This window comes from Onychostruthus taczanowskii, unplaced genomic scaffold (assembly GCF_017590055.1).
Source record: "Onychostruthus taczanowskii isolate IOZ18803 unplaced genomic scaffold, ASM1759005v1 scaffold89, whole genome shotgun sequence".
In the NCBI taxonomy this organism is placed as follows: Eukaryota; Metazoa; Chordata; class Aves; order Passeriformes; family Passeridae; genus Onychostruthus; species Onychostruthus taczanowskii.
The window spans coordinates 1,350,065-1,371,950 of record NW_024506882.1 but is presented as its reverse complement, the minus strand read 5'-3'; the positions used below and the strand labels follow the sequence as shown (position 1 = coordinate 1,371,950).

General features: G+C 50.2%; 1 protein-coding gene across 4 annotated transcripts in view; it reads right to left on the bottom strand.

The window, feature by feature from the left end:
- The window catches only part of ACACA (acetyl-CoA carboxylase alpha), a 112,277-nt gene that overhangs the window by 63,970 nt on the left and 26,421 nt on the right, over positions 1–21,886 (bottom strand). For 3 of the 4 annotated variants that reach the window (XM_041425277.1, XM_041425276.1, XM_041425278.1), the window contains 15 exons: positions 21,586–21,689; positions 20,992–21,073; positions 19,610–19,755; positions 18,826–18,976; positions 17,462–17,596; positions 16,946–17,092; positions 16,573–16,761; positions 15,959–16,059; positions 15,763–15,851; positions 14,619–14,743; positions 11,300–11,413; positions 9,767–9,880; positions 9,094–9,183; positions 8,558–8,676; positions 1,209–1,232 (listed from right to left, as the gene is read on the bottom strand). In XM_041425277.1, the coding sequence (XP_041281211.1) occupies positions 1,209–1,232; positions 8,558–8,676; positions 9,094–9,183; positions 9,767–9,880; positions 11,300–11,413; positions 14,619–14,743; positions 15,763–15,851; positions 15,959–16,059; positions 16,573–16,761; positions 16,946–17,092; positions 17,462–17,596; positions 18,826–18,976; positions 19,610–19,755; positions 20,992–21,073; positions 21,586–21,689 (1,730 nt within the window). The remainder of the gene's footprint in view (positions 1–1,208; positions 1,233–8,557; positions 8,677–9,093; positions 9,184–9,766; positions 9,881–11,299; positions 11,414–14,618; positions 14,744–15,762; positions 15,852–15,958; positions 16,060–16,572; positions 16,762–16,945; positions 17,093–17,461; positions 17,597–18,825; positions 18,977–19,609; positions 19,756–20,991; positions 21,074–21,585; positions 21,690–21,886) is intronic. The other variant, XM_041425279.1, reaches the window with a different exon arrangement.

The following is a 21,886-nucleotide window of genomic DNA, read 5'->3' as shown; positions in this document are numbered from 1 at the left end:
CTGGTGACACAGCTGGGGTCTGCCTTCTCTGCAATAATTGTCACCAATTTCTGAGCTGTACTACAGACTCATCTTAACTCAGACTTCCTTCAAGAGCTGCCTGCAAGGTGGTGACACTTCTGAAGAGACCCAAGCTGGCCCAGGGACCACAATCACTCTCCTTGGGCTTGGGGACACATTAATTTTACTGCCAAAATTGGAGGAGATGGGGGAAAAAAGTCAGGGAATGGATTCCCCAGCAGAGCTGCAGCCTCAGAGCTGTGAAGTGCAAGGGCTGCTCAGCTGTGTGGGAGAGGCAGGACCTGGCTGAGCCCTCCTGCCACAGCCACCTCCCAGCTGTGCTGGGATCTCCTCCCTTCCCCACACCAAACCCACTGTGATCCAGCCCTGAGTACAGTGCTAACGAGTCCAGAGTATCATCAGGGTGATTAATAGCTCTCCATGCCTAAAGTCACTCTCTGTTTCTGCAATTTATCTCTGATTAAGAGCCGTGAGACTTCCAAGCCCATTTTTACTATTTTTCCCTAAATAGGCTTGTAAGCAGTAATAAATAATAGGTATTCACGTTTTGAAAGAGGGGAATTTTTCAGGACATGCTTTGGTGTACATTCTTACAACTAATACAAAAACTATCACAGAACAGGAACTGAACAGAAAGACAGCAGACATTTTTCATGTATTATTTAAAACAAGAAATACTTTTCAACTGAGACACAGGAGGAAAAATTAGTGTCCAAACCACAACAAAACATGCTGTCAGCTGTTTGAGATGTAGATTCATCTATGGTGTGAGGGAGGTGAAACAGCCCTGACAAATTCTAAGCTCTGCACAAAAACCAGGGTAGCACCAGGCTGGGCTGGGGTCATTGCCAGAGGGTCAATCCTCTGGGACTCAAACCTGGGAATCCAGTGCCAAAAAAAGACCCTAGGACAGCACTCTGCTGTGTAACACACTGCAGATGAGCTGAGTCACCCAGCAAATTTAATTCCAGAGATTGCTGCATGCAAATATATATATTTTTTTTTTAAGAAAAGCTGAAAACATGTTTTAGACAAAGGGAGAGGAAAAGGGGAGGTAAAAGAAGAGTTATGGTTGAGTTTTCCAAGTAAAGAGAAGGGCACTACAACAAAACGTGTTAAAACATTCAGGATTAGGCTCCTTCTTTCTAGTGTGGTTTTGAAATTTGAGAAGGTGATGAGTACTGTACCTGTTTAACGTGGGGATGTTCCCTCTGAAATCAAACAAGCACAATTAGTCACAGACTGGTTAGTGACAGCCATCACAAAGAACCATCATCAAACTGCTGCACACAACCAGCAACACCTGCACAAGTGACTGTCCCAAATCTGCCAGGGAGAGCTGCCTGCCACCACCCTGAGCCAGCAGGGGCACAGCCAGGCCATGCAGGGAGCATGCAAATAATGCAACAGGAAAACACCAGGCAGGCACCCCACCGTCCTGGTCACCTTCCATCACCCCCTTCAAGCCCTCTGCAAGTGCAGAGCAAGAGCCTGCACTCTCTGACAGAGCAGCAAGAGATGCAAAAAGGAAAAATAAATGACCATCTCACACAGGAAAGTTGCAACAGGTTGAGGAAAAGAAGCCAAATGCTCAGTGCCAAACGTGCAGGCTGAGCAGCAGCCCACGCACAGGCTCCCACAATGCAGGGACAGGGCAAACACAGCCCGTGGAACACCTGGCACTTTCAGCACTCAGGACTGAAAGGAACAGCCTGAGGGCCAAAAAGAACAATCTGTGGGCTAGAAACAACAACCTGAGGGCCAAAAAGAACAATCTGTGGGCTAGAAACAACAACCTGAGGGCTAAAAAGAACAATCTGTGGGCTAGAAACAACAACCTGAGGGCTAAAAAGAACAATCTATGGGCTAAAAAGAACAATCTATGGGCTAAAAAGAACAACCTCAAGGCTAAAAAGAACCAACCCGAGGGCTAAAAAGAACAATCTATGGGCTAGAAAGAACAACCTGAAGGCTAAAAAGAACAATCTGTGGACTAAAAAGAAAAACCTCAAGGCTAAAAAGAACAATCTGTGTACTAAAAAGAACAGCCTGAAGGCTAAAAAGAACAATCTATGGGCTAAAAAGAACAATCTGTGGACTAAAAAGAACAACCTCAAGGCTAAAAAGAACAATCTATGGGCTAGAAAGAACAACCTGAAGGCTAAAAAGAACAACCTGAGGGCTAAAAAGAACAACCTCAAGGCTAAAAAGAACAATCTATGGGCTAAAAAGAACAGCCTGAAGGCTAAAAAGAACAACCTCAAGGCTAAAAAGAACAAGCTGAGGGCTAATTTGAGGAAACCTTTCCCAGTTCTTTTCTGACAGCAGCCCAGCTCTCCCTGTGTGTGTGCAGCCCAGGGCTCAGGGATGCACTCCAGGCACAGTGAGGGGCACATTTTCACACCAGCAGCACAGCCCAGCCCACAGCAGGAACAGCCAGGAAGTGTGCCCCATGCAAGATGGAAAAATGGCTGGGATCTGACATGCAAAGCAGCCCAGATTAAATTTTAAAAAGTCCTTGCACACAGGAGGCTTGTGCACAGGGATTAGCAGGAATTAAAAGATGGAAAGGAGAGCTTTGAGGAACACGTGAGTGGACATTCACCCCCTTCCCTTCAGGAGCTCAAACCATAAAGTTCTGTGACCCCCTAGCCCAGGGGCAAGACCCCAAGCTGAGCACAAAGTCCCAGTGCTTGATGAGCAGTGCACCCCATGTCACTGCTCAGCCTGCCCTGCTCTGTCCCAGACTGGTTTGGTCACAGCAGAGTCACCTTCACTGCAAGGTGATGTGTTGGGGGCATTACTGAGGCACAAAAAATTCCCATAGTCTCCTTAAATCATATGGGAAAAAAATACCTAAAAACCTATCTGTTGTGAGTACCACAAGTATTTCATTTTTGGGGGGATGGCTCTGTGCTGCAGAGCCCGTGGTCAGGACAGAACGGGCCTCCAGCCCTCAGGGGGTTGGGACTATTTTTTGAGCTTGGCAAAGAGTGGGAAAGCTGCATGTGATCTACTTCAGTTGGAAAAAATAGTCTGGAGAGGACTGGCAGTTCCTACCCCCAGCAGGAACCCTCCTGTAGCCGTCCCTGGAAGGCTTTCAGGAAAGAGAGGGACAAAAAAAACCCAGCAGAACAAATGTTCAGTTCAGCCTCAAGAAGGGCACCCTGGTGCTGTGCTCTGGGAGCTTCTCCTGCCACTCCACACGGAGCTGGAGAGGCTCAGGAGTGGCAAGGAGGGAAACAAGACAGGGAGGAGTGGACTGAAACTGAGAGAGAGCAGGTTCAAAGGGATGCCAGGGAGAAATTCCTCCCTGGAGGGAGGTGAGGCCCTGGCACAGGTGCCCAGAGAAGCTGTGGCTGCCCCTGGATCCCTGGAGTTGTCCAGGTTGGATGGGCTTGGAGCAGCCTGGGACAGTGGAAGGTGTCCCTGCCATGGCAGGGGTGGAATAAAAGATCTTCAAGGTCCTTCCCAGCCCAAACCATGCCCTGGTTCTGTGCCAGGGCCATGTCAGAGCCCCTGCAGCACCAGGGCCAGGCTCACAGACCAGCCCCAGCCCTTCTCTGATCCCTCCTCAGCTGCCAGGATGGCCTGGAGATGTTCCTGCTCTGGGACTGATCTCCAGCCCCTGCACCCCTGGGTGCTGAACTCAGCTCCCCGTGCCCCCTCCTCCTTTTCTCTCCCTTTTTCTGTGAGGAACAGGACTCTCCCAGGCCATGGCCATGCAGAGCTCAGCTGTGGGCGAGGGCCAGAGCAGGGCAGAGCTCTGGAAATGAGGCAGCAAAGCAGAATGAGCACAGGCTGCCTCAGTACCCCACTTGTAGTTATTAACAGCACTGCCACAGGAGAAAGAGCAATTCCACTGGCTCTGACCAGTGCCATTCCTCTTATGTTTCCTCATTTCTGCAGAAGAATCTAACCAGAAGGCAGTGAAACATGCCTCAAACCATACATTTTGATTGGGTTTTTCCTCTCCCTCTTTCTTCCCTTATTCTTCTGCTCCCTGTGTGATTCAGCCGAGCTGAATCTGCTGCAGAAGTCCAATTTGCATAAAATTATCCTCGTTCCATTCAGTTTGCTGCCCCTTCCCCAGCCCCTTCTTTGCTCTGCTGGAAGATTTTGCCCTTTCTGAGGCAGGCAAGCCAAGGGAACAGCAGCACATTACTGCTCCTGCTGCCTAATTAACATCAAACCTCAGCACGGGGCTGCAGGGATTTACAGGTGTCCTGGAATCATCCTCCCCTCCTCCCTCCCCTACAAACCACTCTCACAACCAGGAGGGGACCTCAGGCTGCCTGACACCCCCTGAGTGATCCCTTTGGGGCTCCAGGTAGGGTCAGAGCCCACAGCAGCACGGCTGGGTCACTCCTGGCATCCAAAGATTGATGCCAGAGGCTGTTCCAGCAACCAGTCCACAGAAAATGCTGTCAGTTTGTCAGAAATTCACATTTTATGAGTAAGATCATTGTAAAATGACAGCAGGAAAAAACCTCTGCACACTGCTGTAAATGTGATTGTGGGGTTCTTTAAAAAGCCCTGTTTGGGACCAGGGATATTTAACCTGGCTTTCAGCCTAACAAATGGCTAAGGAAGAGCATGACAAAAAGGAACAACCAAAATCCCCCATAGATGGGAAAACATCAGGAGACAGCAAAGGACAGACCATGCACCACTCTCAGGCCTTGAAATCAGCAACAGCAGAGTCCAAGGAGGGGCAGGGACACACATCCACAAGCACAGAGGGAGGAGATTCCAGGGAGATTCCAGGCCAAACCAAGCACAGGATAGCTGAGACACTTGGACTGATGGAAATACCCTTGGATGGGGCTCTGAGCAACCTGGTCTGGTGGAAGTTCCCTGTCCACTGCAGGGTGGACATGAGATGAGCTTTAAGGTCCTTCCACCCCAGGACATTCTGTGGTGTGATGATGCTGATGAAATTCAGAGCAACTCCTGTCTAGACTTGACTCCCAGCCTTGGAAGCAGCATGGAAAACAGGCTGCAGCCCCAGGAAGGAATTCCATTTCTGCCTCTGCATCCCTGTTTTGGAGTGTGCATTCCTGGCTCCAGGGGCAGCCAGGCTGTGCTGCTGGCACCTCCTTTGTGGAGCCCCAGAGTCACACTGGCCTCACAGCCAAGCAGGCTCATTACCCACATTTCATCTGCAGTGCTAAACCTTCCCTACTTCCTCCTTCCAGTGCTGCATCCTGACCCAAATCCCTCGGGACACCCCAGGCCAAGTGTGGTGCTCTGGGTGCTCCGTGGGGCTCAGTGCCCAGAGGGGCTGGGGAGGCATGGCTGAGGCAGCAGGGACCAAAACCAGGCTGGGCTGTATTTCAGTTTCCTCTGGGGCTCACAAAGCAGAAGGCAGAGCCCTGGGCTATCCCAAAATCCACACCCCAAAATCAGGATATATCCAGCAGCTCTAAGTCTCCTTGTCAGCAGCTGCCCCAGCATCTGACACAGGGGACACATCCAGCTCTGAGAAAAGCAGGGATCTGTTTGGTGGGAGCAATTTATCTCTTGAGCTCTTCCCTCCTGACCCTCCAGCACATCTGTTCCAGGGGAAGGGGGATGAAGGAAGCAGCTGAGCTTCAGAGAAGGAAGGGGAGCTGCAGAGAAGGGGATGCTCTGGGAGGAGCAGGGCAGCAGCAGGCTCCAAGAGCTGGCTACAGCAGACAATGTCCCAGTTTAATTTAAACCTTACAGCTTCAGCCACAAGAAAGGCTGCTGGGAAGCAGGAGAGGAGAGGGGATTAGAAAGGAACACTTCTGTTGAAAAAGCACTATAATTCCCTCTCCTCGACACACAATGTTTCTTTGAGCAGCAGATTTGAAGCTAAGATTAGGCAAGGCCTGTTCCATGAACACCTCAGAAAGGCCTTTCAGGCTCTGTCACCTGGGCTGCCGTGCTCACAAAGGCAGCTGAACCTCTGAGCAGCCCCTTCTGCCCCCTCTGCCCACGCCAGCAGGGCTGGCACAGCACACTCAGCCCCAGCAGGGCTCCTTCCCTCCTGCCACCTTGTCCCCTGTCCCCAGGAGCCTGCAGGGCTCATCCCCAGGCAAGGAGGGCACCCTGCAGCCCCTCTGCAGCCTGTGCCCATGGAGATGCCCTGGATCCACCTCCAGGTTGGATTTCTGCATGGAGAGGGCTCCCACAGCCCCTCTGCTGCCAAAGGAGCCCCTCTGCTGCCAGATGGTGACACTGCACTCCTGCCCTGGGCACAGGGATGCTGATGGTGACACTGCACCCCTCATCTGCCCTGCCCTGGGATGCTGATGGTGACACTGCACCCCTCATCTGCCCTGCCCTGGGCACAGGGATGCTGATGGACCCATCAAGCCCTCTGTGGCTCCCATTAAATGTTATTTTTCTCCCTATGACTTTCCCTTGCTGTTCAGTGGGGATTCTTGCATGAGGGCATTTGCTGTTAATTTAAACAAATAATCCCCCAAACAGTTTCTGCCCACAAAACCCACCAGGAGCAGGTTGCACTTCTGTGACTTTGTCAGCAGATTTAACAGCTTTTGTGTCCTCTCTGCTTCCCTGTGGGCAGCTGATGGCAATCCTTCCATGGCCAAAAGCACAAAGTCTGAGCTGTGATCAGGCAGCTCAGAGGGAGTGACTGGGATTGCTTCTGCCACAATTAAGTAAAGGCATAGCAGGGTTAAATACCAATAATGAAGAATTTAAATACAAATTTCAAAACCTAATTAGAATTTAAACCATTATCAGTTTGCTGTTTTCTCAGCATGAATGTTTGCCTCAGTAAAATTTGGGCTCTCAAAGGTTCACAGACATCTGACACAAAAGGACCAGGGTTTAAAAATATCTGAGGCAGTGGTGAAAAATGTGTGGCATCATATAACAGCAGCTTCCCAAGGGAATGCTCTCCTAAGGGCTCCTGGCACCTGCTCCTGGGTCCCCAGCCCTGCAGAGCCTCCAGGGACATTCTGGGATATTTTGGCTTTGGGCTTTGCCCTTGGAATGCACTTTTAGCTTTTCAGCCTCAGAATTTGTGCTACAAAAGGTACAGAAAAAGCACATGACACATAGACCATGGTCAAGAACAACAAAGAAGACTTAAGCAGGACAATGCCAGAGTTTTGAGATTTCCACATCCTGGGTTTAACACCAGGATGGCTTCAGAGCTCCTTAAACCCTGTGCCACCATCAGTCCCTGGGCATCTCCAGCCACCCCAGAGGGAGAGGCACCCCAGGAGCCAAATTCATCTCTGGCAGCTGGAGACACCTCCAGGGAGCTGAAGCTGCCCCTGAGCCTGCTTCCCCCTGCACAGGAACACAGCAGCAGCCTGAGGAGCAGAGCTGAGCTCAGGACACTGTCCCAGCCACCTCTGGGTAAGGGCAGAGGAGATTTCAGGCCAAAGAGCTGCTCCTGCAGCAGGGAACATCTCTCCTCTCCCAGATGACCCTGTGTGATTAAGCCTGTGCCCAGAGCAGAGCACTGGCAGGCCAAAACTCCCTGAGCAGCAAAAGCAACCGAGGCCAGCAGAGAAGAAATGGAGGAAGAAGGAAGGGGGGAGAGAGCATGATAAAGGGGCACTAAAAATAGCATGCAATTATGTACAAATATTCTAGAAATGAGGGACCAGATGAGCCCAGACACATGTCCCATTTGCAGCAGGAGTGGTTTGGGGCTGGCTGGGGACAGCCATTCATTTCCAGCAAAGCAGATCCTGAAAACCACCTCATAAAAGGTCCTGATGGATTCCCAACCAAGCGAGACCGGACCCCACCAAAACCGAGAGCAGGGCAGAGATGCTGGGGAACAAAGGAGGCAGCAAGGGCCCGGCACGGACCAACAGTGGCACCCGGTGGCTGCGGGGACTCACTGCGACCTCAGAGCCAGCAGGGACCAGCCCGGAGACAGCTCCACACCCTCCTGGGGAAAGCACGGGACGGGCTGACCCCACAGACCCCAGAAACAACCTGCTCCAGTGCCAGCTCCCCTCGGCAGGAGATGAGCTGTAAGGTCTTTCCACTCTGATTCAAGTTCTGATAATCAGGTTTTCTTTTTTTGAAGTGAGCTCGAGATGCCACCCTCCTCTCCAGGAGGAGGCAGCAAGAGTTGATGCTTTTGGTGGTAGTCACAAGGAATGCAGAACTGAAAATCAAACTGTGCCAACCCCAGCATTTTGTATAAAACTCTCATCTTGGTCTGCTCCATCAAAAAATCCTGTGCTACAGAAGATGTCACCCTATGCAGCCAAGGCAGGAAGGAGCAGAGGCACACAAGAGTCAGAAAGGGCTGGCAGGAGGGCACAGAGACTGTTTGACTGCTCTGTATTAAAATTCTGATTAATTGATTATTCTGTCTGGAACTGCATCTTTTGGAAGGCTCGGGATTCAGCCAGAACTGACATTCTAGAGATCATTTCCAACCCAAGCTGAAGCTAAAAACCAGAAAATACATGAAAACTACCACACTCAAATGAAGCCAGCAGCCCTGGTGCAAGTTCCCTTTGCCAGGGCAGGATGAGCCCCTCCCAAAGCTGCAGTGCAGAGGCAATCTGACCTGTTGGGGTGGGAGGTGGGCAGCATGAACTGGAACTCCACCACGCAGGTGTTGTCCTTCAGCTGGCGGTGCTGGACGCTGTTGAGCTCGTAGGCAATGTAGGCTCTCCTCACGTACACCTGGGGACACAGAGCCCATCAGCTGCCCTGCCTCAGGGCAGCCAGCACCCACAGACCTCTGAAGTGCTAAAGACAAACAGATCCTTGCAAATGAGCAGCTGGATGAACTCTAATTCAACCAGAATTTATTCTTTGAGGAAGGTCAGAACCATCAGGGTTATGCTCTGACAGCAGCTTCACTTTCTGCCTTCAACCACCTCAGTCTTCACATAAACATAACTTGAGTTTGAAATTTCACTCAATTAACAGTGTTAATGCTGTTAAATACCAGATTCTAAGCATGCCCAATCCCACACAACCTACAGCTCTCTTGGATCTTGCAGGGTTGCTCAAAACAGTTGCAGACAATGCTCAAAACAAACCAAATCCACAGAAAAATTAAAAATACTAATTGTTTTTCAATAAGAATAAACTCACCTCCAAAGCTGCCATTCTTACCACCTGGTTACTGTGGTAGAAGAAGTTGGGAAGCACATCAAAGATGGATGTCTCAGACAAAATGAGTTTCTAGGAGAGATCACATTAAGCAAAGGTTTAAAAGAGTGTCTTGCAACCAGGATCAGGCAGAAAAGGAAAAACCCCAAATGAAGCCTGGCTAGCTCTGATTTCTAAGCTTCTCCTGTTGCTCATCAAGGACTATGACTTTTTGATATTAAACCACAGAAACCTAAAGCTGGAAAGGATCACTGAGTCCAACTGCCTGCTCCTCACAGGACTAAAACTAAAACCATACAGGAGGAGCTCATCCAGGTGCCCCTGGGGCTGTGCCCATTCCCTGGGGAGCCTGGGCAGTGCCCCACCACCCTCTGCTCTGAGAAGAACCTTTTCCTAATGCCCAATCTGACCTTCCCCTGGCACAGCTCCACTCCATCTCCTCGTGCTGGTGCCCAGAGGAGGAACCAGCCCCTCTGCTCTGCTCTCCCCTGGGAGGAAGGTGCAGAACTGGCACGAGGCCATCCCCACATTGGCACAGGGACAAAAACAAAAATCAGAGGCAAAGCTGCACACCAGACCAACACAGCTGAAAGCCACAAGGATGTGAAGGTCAGTGAGAAGGAAGAAGGAGCCAAGGAGAGGGGCTGGTGGGTACCTGCAGGTTCTCAATGCAGAACTGGTGGCCGTACATGTCGATGGCTGACAGGAAGATGGACTCCACCTGGTTGTGGCGCAGCTCGTAGGAGGGCAGGTGGGAAGCAATGAGGACCTGGGGAAACACAGGCAGTGTCAAAGAAAGGAGCCAGGCAGGGCCATCAGCAGGGGGCTGTCACCCCCAGGCAGCAGCAGCCTGCTCCATCCCTGGAGAGGCAGCCAGACCCTCCCGTGCTCTCCCCTCCCCAGCCTCATTTGTGTGTTTGCTCCGTTTGTGTTATTGGCAATTCCCCACGGAGCAAGGGAACAGCTTCAATCAAGTTCCATCAGTGCATGTGATTTAGCAGTGCAGAGCTGCCAGTCCTGGGGATTGCCTGCCCAGCTGGTAATTGGGAAGCAGAGCTGGCAGGGAGCAGCTGTGGGGAGGTCCATGCTGGAGCCACGCTCTGCTCCTGGGCAGGGGAGGGAACAGCCACCAGTGCCAGGTATTAAATGCCCAACGTGAAGGATGCAGAGGTAGGAAATGGAAGCAGCTTGCAGGGAGAATGAAGTGGAAGAGCAGCACAAGGACTGCAGCACCATCCCCAGTTGCTGTGGGGAGGTTCAATAGCGGAACGGTTCAAGGACACAAACACAATCCTGGAGGAAACAGAAGGTCACTGAGCAGCTTCAAACACCGTGTTCATCTTCAACAGCCAAGCTTTGAAATAAAAGGAGAGACCCCTGAAGTGGGAGCTTCCCTGCTTCAGGCTGGAGATGGGGAGTGTGCAGTGAGAGCAGTGATCACACTCTGGGGTCAGCGTTATCAGGAAACCTCTCACCCCTTCCTGGCAACAGAGGGAGGGTTCAATGAACTGCTGAAGGGGAAGCTCACAACAATATCTGGGTGCCTACGTGACATTCAAATCAGCTCTGTAGCAGACTCTTAGAATTTGCAGTATCCAGAGTTTTTCCAATTATTTCCAGGTTAGAACAAAATTGGCAAAGCGCAACTCAAAGATGGAAGGAGCCCTGCAAAAGGGCAGCATAATTCTTTGTGATAATTCCTTAGCAGCTGCAAAGAACAGCTGGTTCTCGTGCAAATGGCTCTCCCTGTTCTCTGCACACATGGATCCACAACTGTAAGGCAGCTGAGGAACAAGGAGAGCCCATCCATGTTGTTCCTGCACAATCCAGGCAGCCTGTGCTGGTCAGGTTTGCAGATGACAAAACCACCAAAAAACACAGTGGCCACACATCTCCACTCCCTCCACCACACAAACCATGGGCTACTCACAGTTCACTCCTGTGTGAGCCAAACAAAACTTTTTGGAGGAGCAGGGACAAAGGAACGCACGTTAAATTTAAATATTACAGTGACTGGGAATGCACCGAAGTCACCCACAGTTAATCACTGTTAATTAGCTTCACTGTCAAAGTGCTGCTCACAGGAACCTCCTCTCCCCATGTGCACAGTGACCAAAACAAACATGAGGAGCTGTGGGTTTCCCAGGGGCCGAGCTGCAGGCAGGAGCAGCCTGGCAGGGACCCTCACCTGCCGCGCTCGCAGGGCCACCTTGGCGTTGGTCGTCTTGCTGAGCTGGGTCAGCTCTGTCAGGATATTGATCAGCTCATCTGTCAGGGTGGGGTCACGGCCACACAGCTGGTCCTGGCAACAGAGACAACAAGAAATGCTTGGGACAGAGGGAAAACATCATCTGTGCTCCCCCAAAGGAGATTGAACTTGGAATGCAAACACACACCCAGGGCTGGACCACACCGTCACCAGCAGTCCTGACCTGAATTATCCTGCAATTCTGTGCTGACAAGGACACAAATACTCACCAATCAACAATTTTACACACATAAATAAAAGGTGAAAGAAGGGACAGACACCATCTTCCATTCTCCTATTTGTAGCACATGTTTTGGCACCCAAACACATGAGAAATGCTGACTTTCCAGAGAGACTCAGAAAACCTCCTCCCATTACCCATTTCAGGTTTGTACCAGTGCAAAATTCAAAGAGCTTAAATTGCAGCCAGACACCTTGTGGAACATGTAAAGGTCAGCACACCCTCCCCATGCAGGGTGACCAGAGTGACACTGCCAGAGAACCTCCTGACACCCACCTACAAAAACACCTCAAACCTCAGAAGTCCCCACAACTCCACAAGCACAAACCAGCCAAGCTTTGTGCAGCTTCAGCCTACACCAGAAACAGGATCTGTCATTGCTCTGACAAGGCTAAGCAAAGCTAACTAAAGCCATGAATAATGTTCTGAATTTCCTGCCATGGTACTGGACTGACTCCATAATATTTCTCCTAACCAGAGAATCCTGGATCTGAGGAAATGCTCACCTTACTGCCTGAATTGGCTGGATAAAACAACAAAGTTGAAGAGCATAAACTTACTCCAGTGTTAATGCTGTTCCAAAACTCTTCTGAATTCATCCATTCAAAAAAATGCCAACAGTAAAGACTTTCTTCCAAAAATAGTTTCAATTCCCATGAATAATCCCACAGTCTTCAGCACTTCTTGTGAGATTCTTCCCTCCCACCCCAAAGCTGCAAACCCTCTAGGAGCCTCTAATGTGACTCTTCCACACAGCACTTAACAGCTTGTCTTGATAAATTAATCATAGGAGGGAAATGTGAGATGAAACAGGGATTTGCCACGAGAAAGAGATGGTGCCTAAAAGTTTAAAGAGATCTTAAACACCCACAGACCAGAACAGGCCATCTGAAGACCCAAGAAATAGAAAAGGATAAGGGGAAACCTCTGTGCAGCAGGTGAGATTGACAAACCTGCCAGGGAAAATAAATTAAAAACCAAAGCCAAATAATACAGAAGTCCCATAGAGTGAATAACTGCACAACAGCTCATACTCCATGAGATTCCAAGGCTCAGCAGCTTCTCCCTCACACTGCTCTTGATCCCCTTCTCTCCAGCCCCACTCAGGCACAAGGCACCTCTAGGAATGATGACACAGCTCTCCCAGGGAGACACACCATACCCAAACCACTGAGAAAACATCTGAGAAAACATCTGAGCTCCTAACTCTGATCATGCTGTCCCCTCCTGGCCAGTCCTGGGCCACCAAACATGAGTGTGATTGCTCCCAGAGAAAGTTCAGTGCATTTATCCACCCCAGGACACTGTGGGGACAGTGAGTAACTCAGGAACTGCTGGGTTTGAGACACAAACTCCTGGGTGTTGCTGTTCTGCTGCTCCAGGGAACAGAAATCCCACAGGACAGGGGACCCTGCCATGCCACCAGCCACTCCATGCTGCTCAGGCCAGGATGTGCATAAGTTAAGCACAGAAAATGAACACACACCAACAAATCACACCATATTTCAACAGATGTATGAAGGATGAAGCAGCTCCCACCCTGCCTTCAGTGCCTGCTGGCTAAAAAAGGTGAGTGATGGCAGCACAACACCATTACTAAATGCATCCTCGGAGCCCCTGGTTAATAATGGATTCCTGGATCCATCAATAACAGCCTCACAGGCAGAGAGGCTGCCCTGACCCCACCCCACACAAACAGCTTGGACCTCACAAAACACCACAGCTGTCACCAGGGTCACACCAAACACACCACAGCACGTGAAGAGCCACCAGCTGGGACAGGAGTGATGGTCCTTTGGCTCATGGAGAGCCTGGAAGCTCAGGGACACCCAGCTGTGCCCAGGGTGACCATGGTGTCCCTGGAAGCTCAGGGACACCCAGCTGTGCCCAGGGTGACCATGGGGCCCCTCCTGAGCTCCTGCTCCCAGTGCAGAGCAGACATCCCTGTGCCCCCTGTGAGGTGGCACCATGGCCTTTGGATAACCAGGAGTGGCTCTTCCACCAAGGTCTCCCTGGTGTTTCAGGCTCTGGCATCCCGGGATGTTGGCCTTTACTTGAGCAGAACTAACAGGCAGTGATGGTGGGAAGAATGACCCAAGAGCAAGGGACAAGGGGGGCTCTCTGAGGCTCTCTGAGGCCTCCCCACCTGCCCCTCACACAGCCAACACCAAGAGCCAGCACGAGGTGACAAGCCAGAGCTAAAGTTCCAGTCCTGTTTTAGCAAGGAATGATCAGGATGACAACAACAACCCAAAGGCAGGGCTGGCTCTGCCTGCACTGATTGGCAAAGGCAGCAGCAAAGCCTCAGCCCAGCTCCCTGACAAGGGCTAACGCCTCGCCGGCACCCCCGTGTAATTACACACTTGAGTGACTGGACTCTGAAGAAAATTGAAGGCCTGAGCTGTGAACAGCTGCCATTTTCTCTCTCCATCACGCCAGCGTGATTACTTGAGAAATGAACAGCCCCAGCTCAAAGCTACTCCAGAATTCTCAGAGGAAATATGGCTCCGTGTTCAAATAATGAGATTCTTAAGGCAAGCGTTACTTACAATCACACCACACACCAAAAAGGGAAAGGGGGAAAAAGGGGGAAAAGAAAGAACACCAGGATCCTTACATCTTACAAATGAGAATTTAAGAAACCCAGCTTCGGTCTAGGAAAATTATGACACTTCTTTTGCTTTGGAGAGTTATTTCGTGGATGGCTACTTTGGATGTGTTTTTGGCAGTAACAGACCACATTATGGTTGTGAAATAAAATATGAGAGAGGAAGAGAGGAGAGGAAGAGAGAGAGAGAGAGAAAGAGAGAGAGAGAGAAAGAGAGAGAGAGAGAAAGAGAGAGAGAGAGAAAGAGAGAGAGAGAGAAAGAGAGAGAGAGAGAAAGAGAGAGAGAGAGAAAGAGAGAGAGAGAGAAAGAGAAAGAGAGAAAAAAAGAGAAAGAGATCGAAAGGGAAAGAGAGAAAGAGAGAGTGAAAAAGAAAAAGAAAGAAAGACAGAAAGAAGCAGCAGGCACTCACAATGAGCATTGTCACCAGCAGGTTCTTCTTGGTGACCTGGGCGTGGGAGAAGATGTAGTTCAGCACGGCGTTCATGTCACTCTTGTTCTCCTCACGAAGGGTGAAGACACACTTGTCATAGTGACCTGCAGGCAGAAATGCACATTTTCTTTTCCAGTCTTCACACCTCTGTGGCAAGGATTGCAAGTTACTAGATGTGTCTTTATTTTTTCTACGAGTATTTTTTGAGGATCTCCTTGGCTTGAAGGGAGCTGACAACGGAGATGGAGAGAGACTATTTACAAGGGATGGAGTGACAGGACAAGGGGAATGGCTTCACACTGACAGGCAGCAGGGTTAGGTTGGGTATTTGAAAAAAATTCCTGCCTGTGAGGGTGGGCAGGCCCTGGCACAGGGTGCCCAGAGCAGCTGGGGCTGCCCCTGGATCCCTGGAAGTGTCCAAGGCCAGGCTGGAAAGGGTTGGGAGCACCCTGGGATTGTGGAAGTTGTCCCTGCTGATGGCAGGGGTGGAATGAGATGTGCTTTAAAGTCCCTTCCAACCCAGACCATTCTGTGTTTCTCTATGGTCCACACAATCAATTTGGGAAGGAATCATTCTCACCATCACCTACTGCAAACTTTAATTCTAACATCCCACTCTTAATAAACAGCTCCAACACCAAATGCCTCCTTTGTGAGCAATTCTGAGAGAGGAATAGGGAGCTCAGACTTTCATTCAAATGACAACCAAAATGAAATAACAGCAAAAAGCCTTGCACCATCCTCTGCTGCCAGCAAATTGAAGTGGAAATGAATCTGCAGTACCATTAGGCCAGGGCAGGTAATGGAGCAGGACAAAAGAAGAGTGGAATCTGAACTACCTGTAAGAGCCAGAGCCTTGGAATCAGCCAGGGCTCCATTGCCATCTTGTGCCTGGATCCAGCAATGCAAGGCATTGATTTCACCTCTCAGCTTCAGCTGAGCTTTGGGGACAGTATCTCCTCTACAAAACCCAGGATCCCACTGCAGACCCTTAAACACAAGCCTGTGCACCTCACCTCAGCACAAAGTGAGAGCAAACCTTCTCCAAAGGGCCCACGTGGACTTTCCAGGACCAAACAGGACTCTTTAAGAAATCAAATCCTTGATGTGCCCAGGAACTCACCGTGCTGGAACTGAGTCTCCACCTTCAGGTACTGCCGGAGCAGATCCATCACCACGGCCTTCATGTGGCCCCGGATGCCACTGCGGTACCTGCAGAGGCACCAGAGCAGCCCTGAGCGAGGCTGAAGGCACACACAGCCCCTGCCATGCCTGCTGGGGGGGCTCCTGCTCTGCAGGACAGCCCTGGGAAGGCTCACCTCTGCACGAGCTGCACGATGCTCTGGGTGTTCATGAAGAAAACCTCGCGCTCCGACTTGCGGTTCAGGGTGGCCGCGTGGCTGTCCAGGATGTTGGCAATCTGAGAGGGAAAAGAACATGGAACATAGCACAGGGGAAAGCCCTGGATGGGCTGGACAACCAGCAGAGACACACCAGACTCTAGAAAAGCAAGATCAAGACCTGACAGTGATACAAAAATCAATGCACTGTATCCTACAGTGGAGAAATCAGCTTCCAGCCTCTCCTCACCCCACCAGGCTCCCCTGGCTGCAATCATTCTATTTTGAGGTTTTACTGGCACTACAAACTGCACTGTAGCACAGGTACCATGCAAAAAGCAAATAAATGCCCACAGGGCCACTGCTAAGATTAAAGTGCTCCCAGCAGTGTGCCTGGTTAAAGCCATACTGAGCAGGGAGCACAGACCCTTCAGCACAGGTAAAGAGACAAGCCTTGCAGTGACACAGGTAACATCCCTGTTCAAACACACCTTTCAGGTTCAGTTAACCTCCATCTCATTTAAGGAGCTTTCTCTCTCTCTCTGCCCCAACACAAACCAATTTTTATCCCTCCATGAAGGGTGGTTGGTCACCTGTTGGCTGGGAAACTGGCAGAGGACGGAGGTGATGTTGCTGGCATACTGGGCCATCTCCTTCTTGATGGACTTCTCTACATTGGGTGGTATCCTCCCAGAAACACTGGTCATGATGTCCTGAAGCTCCAGCAGGGGCAAAGATGGATCCCTCAGGGTCTTCATCAATCGCTCAACCCAGCCCTTCACCTAGAGAGAGACAAGGCAGTGAAGGCAAGAAAGAAGAAGAGAAAAAACAACAAGAGGAAAAAGGAGAGGGGCGATGTCCAACATCCCATCTCATGGGTGCTGCCCTGTGGCAGAAAAACTGGCCAACCCTTCCCTGAGCTGCAAGAAGGCTGTGTTTTGGCTCTGGAAGAGAGGCCCCCAGTACCTTGCTGCTGAAGAAGGGCTCTGGCAGGCAGTAGCCATTCATCACGTTGACCAGGTTGTCCAGCACGTAGTGGAAGATGCGGTGGAGCTTCTCGCCCCGCAGCGCCGTGCTCTGGATCTGGGGCAGGGTACCTGTGTGCAGCTCAGCCTGCAACAAGGAACAGCCTCACTGAGCCTCCTGTGGGCCACCAGCCTTGGCAACAGCCAGCCACCCTCAGCAGCAGCCAAGGGTTAACTGCAAGGTTCCCAGAGTGGGAAATGCACTGCGTTGAGAGGCACATCCCCACAACTGCACTGAGGTAAGCAGAGAGCAGGAATGGTAGATAAGTTTGGCTTGAATCAGAGAGGGAGGGAAAAATCTCAGTCCCAGTCCTCATCTGAGACAAATAAATGGTGAAGTGACAATTCCAGTACAATGCACAAACGGGAAACTGGTTCACTGGAACATCCTGTACCACTCTCAGTGTTACTCCCTCATTAAAACCCCACAAAATCTGTGCCTTCTGCAACTCCTCACCTGCTGAACCCTGCTGGGATCATCCAGCTGCAGCTTGGCAATCACACAGCCTGGATCCAGGACTGCCCCTGGGCGTTTGACATAGTGGATGCAGCCTGATTCTCCTGCTGTTATCGTCATCACCATTTTCATCACCTGTAGCAAGGAAAGCAGGTTACACACTCAGCTCCCTGTGCCCCAAAATGGCTCTAATTTTGGGAGCCAGCAGGCAGTGTCCCAACCCAGACAGACCTGCATGAGCACCTCTGGCATTCAGGTGTTCTCAAAACTTATAAGCACAGATGTTGGAACAAAACCCAGACACCGAAGTGAACGGGAGAACAAAATAACTGCCCACAAAATAGTGCAGCAGGAACTTCAGGAATGTCACTGCTCACATTGCCTGGACCAACAGGGGACTCAGGAAGGTCCCACATTCAGCACAATGAACAAAGCAGACAATTTTCTGCTGCATTCCAAAGGCTCCTCTCAAAGGCTACAGCCACATCTTCAGCTCAAGCAGAGGGAACCAGGATCACTTTCTAGAGCTCTCAGACAGCTCTTCCCAGACAGAAACGCTTCCTTAGATCAAGAGCTGCTGCCTTTGGAGCAGAAGGGTTGGTATGGGGGAGCCAGCTTGGTTTTACCCTTGCTCTGCTCTACACCAGTGGGAGCCACAGGGATTGTGTGGGTGGTGCCTTCTTAGCTATGACCTGTTGCAGTGCAAAAGCACTTACATAAAATAGCTGGATCTCTGTCTTGATATTTTTCTCCTACACATTGTCCCCAACTGGTTTAATTGCCCCTCTGTCATCACACACCTTCCCCTCCCTCAAATCTGTTTTGAGCCACACACTCCTACACAACCCCCTGTGCTTTCCTCATCGTGATGCAGAAATTGCTCATCATCCTCCTCCTCCTCCTCAGTAAGAGTTAAGTAACTTCCTAGGGAGAAGGGAGGAGTGACACCTCTTAACTTCTGGGATCAACCTGATAGATGATCAGCTAACCAGGATGAAGTTTGTTACTTCATCCTGGCATATAACTCTGAGTCTGTGTCAGTAGTACAAGGAGAAGGCCTTCTTCACCACAGCTGGGAATGGATCCCACTTTCCTTTGGAATCTCAGGAAGGTGATAATCTCAGGATTTTTGAGAAATTCTGCTCATCACTTGGTGTACAGTCATTAACACTCAAATTTCTGCTGTTAAATTTCTGCCCCACACCATCACTCTCACTGATGACTCCCGCTGTACTTCAGGTTAAAATTTGTAAATTAAACACTGTGAATGATCCCTCATGCTCAACTCCCAGTCCCAAAACATCCAACATCCCTCCCCCTGAGCTTTGTCCTGGGCAGCCAAACCAGTCCTCTGAGAGTTTTACCTCAATTTCTGCAAAGCACTGGCCTGCAAACACGTGTCCCCCATCCTCCACCACATACTGGATCAGCTTCCCAGCGGAAGGAGAGCGCAGGATGGAGGGGTCATTCTCCTTCTCAAACACACAGGTCTTGTTCCCAATGGTGATGCGGTACCTGGGGAACAACAGGACAGATCAGCACGGCAGAACTCCTTGGGGAAGGCATGGGAAAGGGAAAATCCAGCTTGCCTTTCCCTATTCTACTTAGAAACAAAACTATGGGAAAACAGCTCACCCAACGGAGAGGGGAGATTCCAACCCAGGAAGTTACCCAAATTCTCTGTCCTCCTGAGCAGATCCATTACTTTTCCCAGAGATAACACAGCAGAGGGGCAGAGTTCACATTCCAGACCTGGGGATGCCCTTTACAGCCCTTACTGCTTTGATCCATCAGGGAATTTTGAGGGGATGCAGTGAAAAAGCACCATTTGTCTTTATTTCTAAAGCAGCCATGGAATTTCAAGAATTTTAAAGGTTTTCAGGTTCTGGGTTTTTTTGTTTTTATAATCCCAAAAGTCTCTTTTAAGGACCAAGCAGAGGAATATGGACTCCACATGGTGCACAGCCAGATCCTCCTCCTAACAGTAGCCAAGATCTGTTCTGTCTCAAAACTCACCCACAGCACCCCTAGTAAACTTCTTCTAGGAGAGAATTCCACTCCCAGCTGACCTTTTGGGAAGCATGAAGTTACAAATACACCTCGTTCTGGCTGTGTAAATGCTAAACATGCAGCTGCACAGGTTGCTACCTGTCCACTTCTTCTTTCATGTAGGTGGTGTAGCTGCTGCCATCGTAGGAGAGGAGCAGCCCCCCGTCGCTCAGGCGGTGCACGTCGACCTCCACACAGGAGCTGTTCATGATCACCACGTAGCAGTTGGGAGACTGCCTGGTCACCTGCCAAGCCACAAGAATGGGAATTACCCAGTGAATTGAGCACAGCACTGAGTGTCCTGGCTGCCACAACACGGAGTTTTCCAAGGGATGCAATAGTGGGAATTAATGGAGAGGAACAGAGGTGTTTGATGTCATGTCAAAAAATTGGGGTCGCAAAGGCAAGCAAGAAAGCTGGCCAGAGGGATGGAGCACCTCTCCTGTGAGGAAAGGCTGAGAGAATTGGGATTGTTCAGCCTGGAGAAGAGAAATTCTGGGGAGGTTTAAATGTGGCCTGAAGGGAGCCCACAAGAAAAACGGAGAGAGGCTTTTTACAAGGGCCAACCCAAACCAGTCTGGGATTCTGTGACAGCAATCAAGAGATGCCAGAACTAGTGCTGCCCATGAATGTTGATTTAATCCTCTCACACTTCTGCACTGATGGCTGAGGTTTGATTGTGCAATCACAGACCATTTGCTCACCCTCATCTACTTACAAGGCACAGTTGTGCACTTACACTGCATAATGGAGGAGATAATTTGGGGGGGAAAATGAGAGATTGTCCCACAGGGAAAGCAACAAGTGCTCTCCATGAGAAAGGGATCCTATCCCAGTCTCTGCCCCAGAGCTGCTATTTGAAGCTGGGTAAATCCTTTAAAGAACACTTCAGCTGCTGCTCAATGCCTCTATTCCTCATCAAAGATAAACCCTGGGATGTGCAGAATTCTCCCTGCTGCAAAAACCAGTCTATGGTCTTGCCTTCAAAAACTTCACCATCACAAATTTGCCCCAGGAAGCTAATGAAGATTGCACAGGCAACCTTAAGTCTAATATTTCCTAACTTTCATAGGTTTGGGTTTGCAACATGGGGCTTTTGCATGCAGCAAAAAAGCAACACCACAGGGAAAAATTGCTGCAAATTCTGTCACATTGGTGTGTCAAAACCCCAGCAGAGTAGATCGACCTATTCAGAAAAATCAGCTGGAAATTTTGGTCAACTTGTAGTAGTCTTTGTCTATAACAAAGCAATTTGAGCCTGCTCAGAGCAAAAGGCTGAAATGTTTACAGGGACATTGCAATGGAGCGATGCGAGGGGTGTTACCACAAAGGAGGCCCTGCTGATTTCCTCACCCACTAAAGCAGAGAAAATCTACCCTGCTCAGACAGAACTCCCTGCACAGATCTGTGCAAAGAGGAGGCCAGAGCAGCACACGTGGCCATGTCCAGCCCAGGGGCAGGGGGTGGGTCCCACTCTGTACCTTCAGCACGTATTTCCGTCCCTCGTAGATGAGCTCCACGTCCACCGTGTTGAGCAGAGTGTGAGCAGGGAGGACTTGGCCCCTGCAAAGGGAAGGACAAAACAAAACTCTTCTTCCACAGGCCACCAAATGACTACCAGGGGTCCAAAGAGCTTCAGAGATGCATGCAAGACTTTAGGAAACACCAGCAGAGAGATGGGAGTAGGTTTTTATAGAGTCTCTTCTTAGGAGAGACATGAATCAGTTTGACCAAATCAAACAAAGTCCTTCCAGCCACACAGGTCAGCTTTGCTCTCCTTTCCATTCACTCCTGGGTGATTGAAGACTCCCTAATGCTGCCCTAGCAGCACACAGAGCAAGAACTCCATGATTCTGAGCCATTTCCTGGAGCTCCTGCTAGAAACCAAAGCAATCTGTGCAGCCAGCAGGGGATGTTTGGAGGAGATGCAGATACCTGCCAGTTTTCTCAGTAGATAAAGAGCTCCCTGGGGCCAAGGAACAGTCAGCAGATAACAGCCCCTGAGCATTCCTGGACTGCACTGAACAGAACTTGTACACCAGGAGTAATTACTAGAGAGCAGCTTGCCCTTTTACCTTTCCAGGGAGTGCAGGAAGTTGGAGACGCTGTTTCGGAAGCTCACGTCAGCCACGTGCAGGGCCCCACACACCACCCCCAGCATGGTGTCAGGCCTCTCAGCCTAAAAAAGGGACAGACACAGTCACACCTCCTCCAGCCTCAGCCCAATCTGAACACCCAGCTAGAAGAATCAGCAGTCTCAGCCCTATTTTTGGTTCATGGCCAACACTCTTTAAAATCAAGTCGGTGTGGCAGCCATGTGAACTCTACACAGAAGAAATTATTTCTGTAACCCCTTAAAACTACATTTTCTTCTGC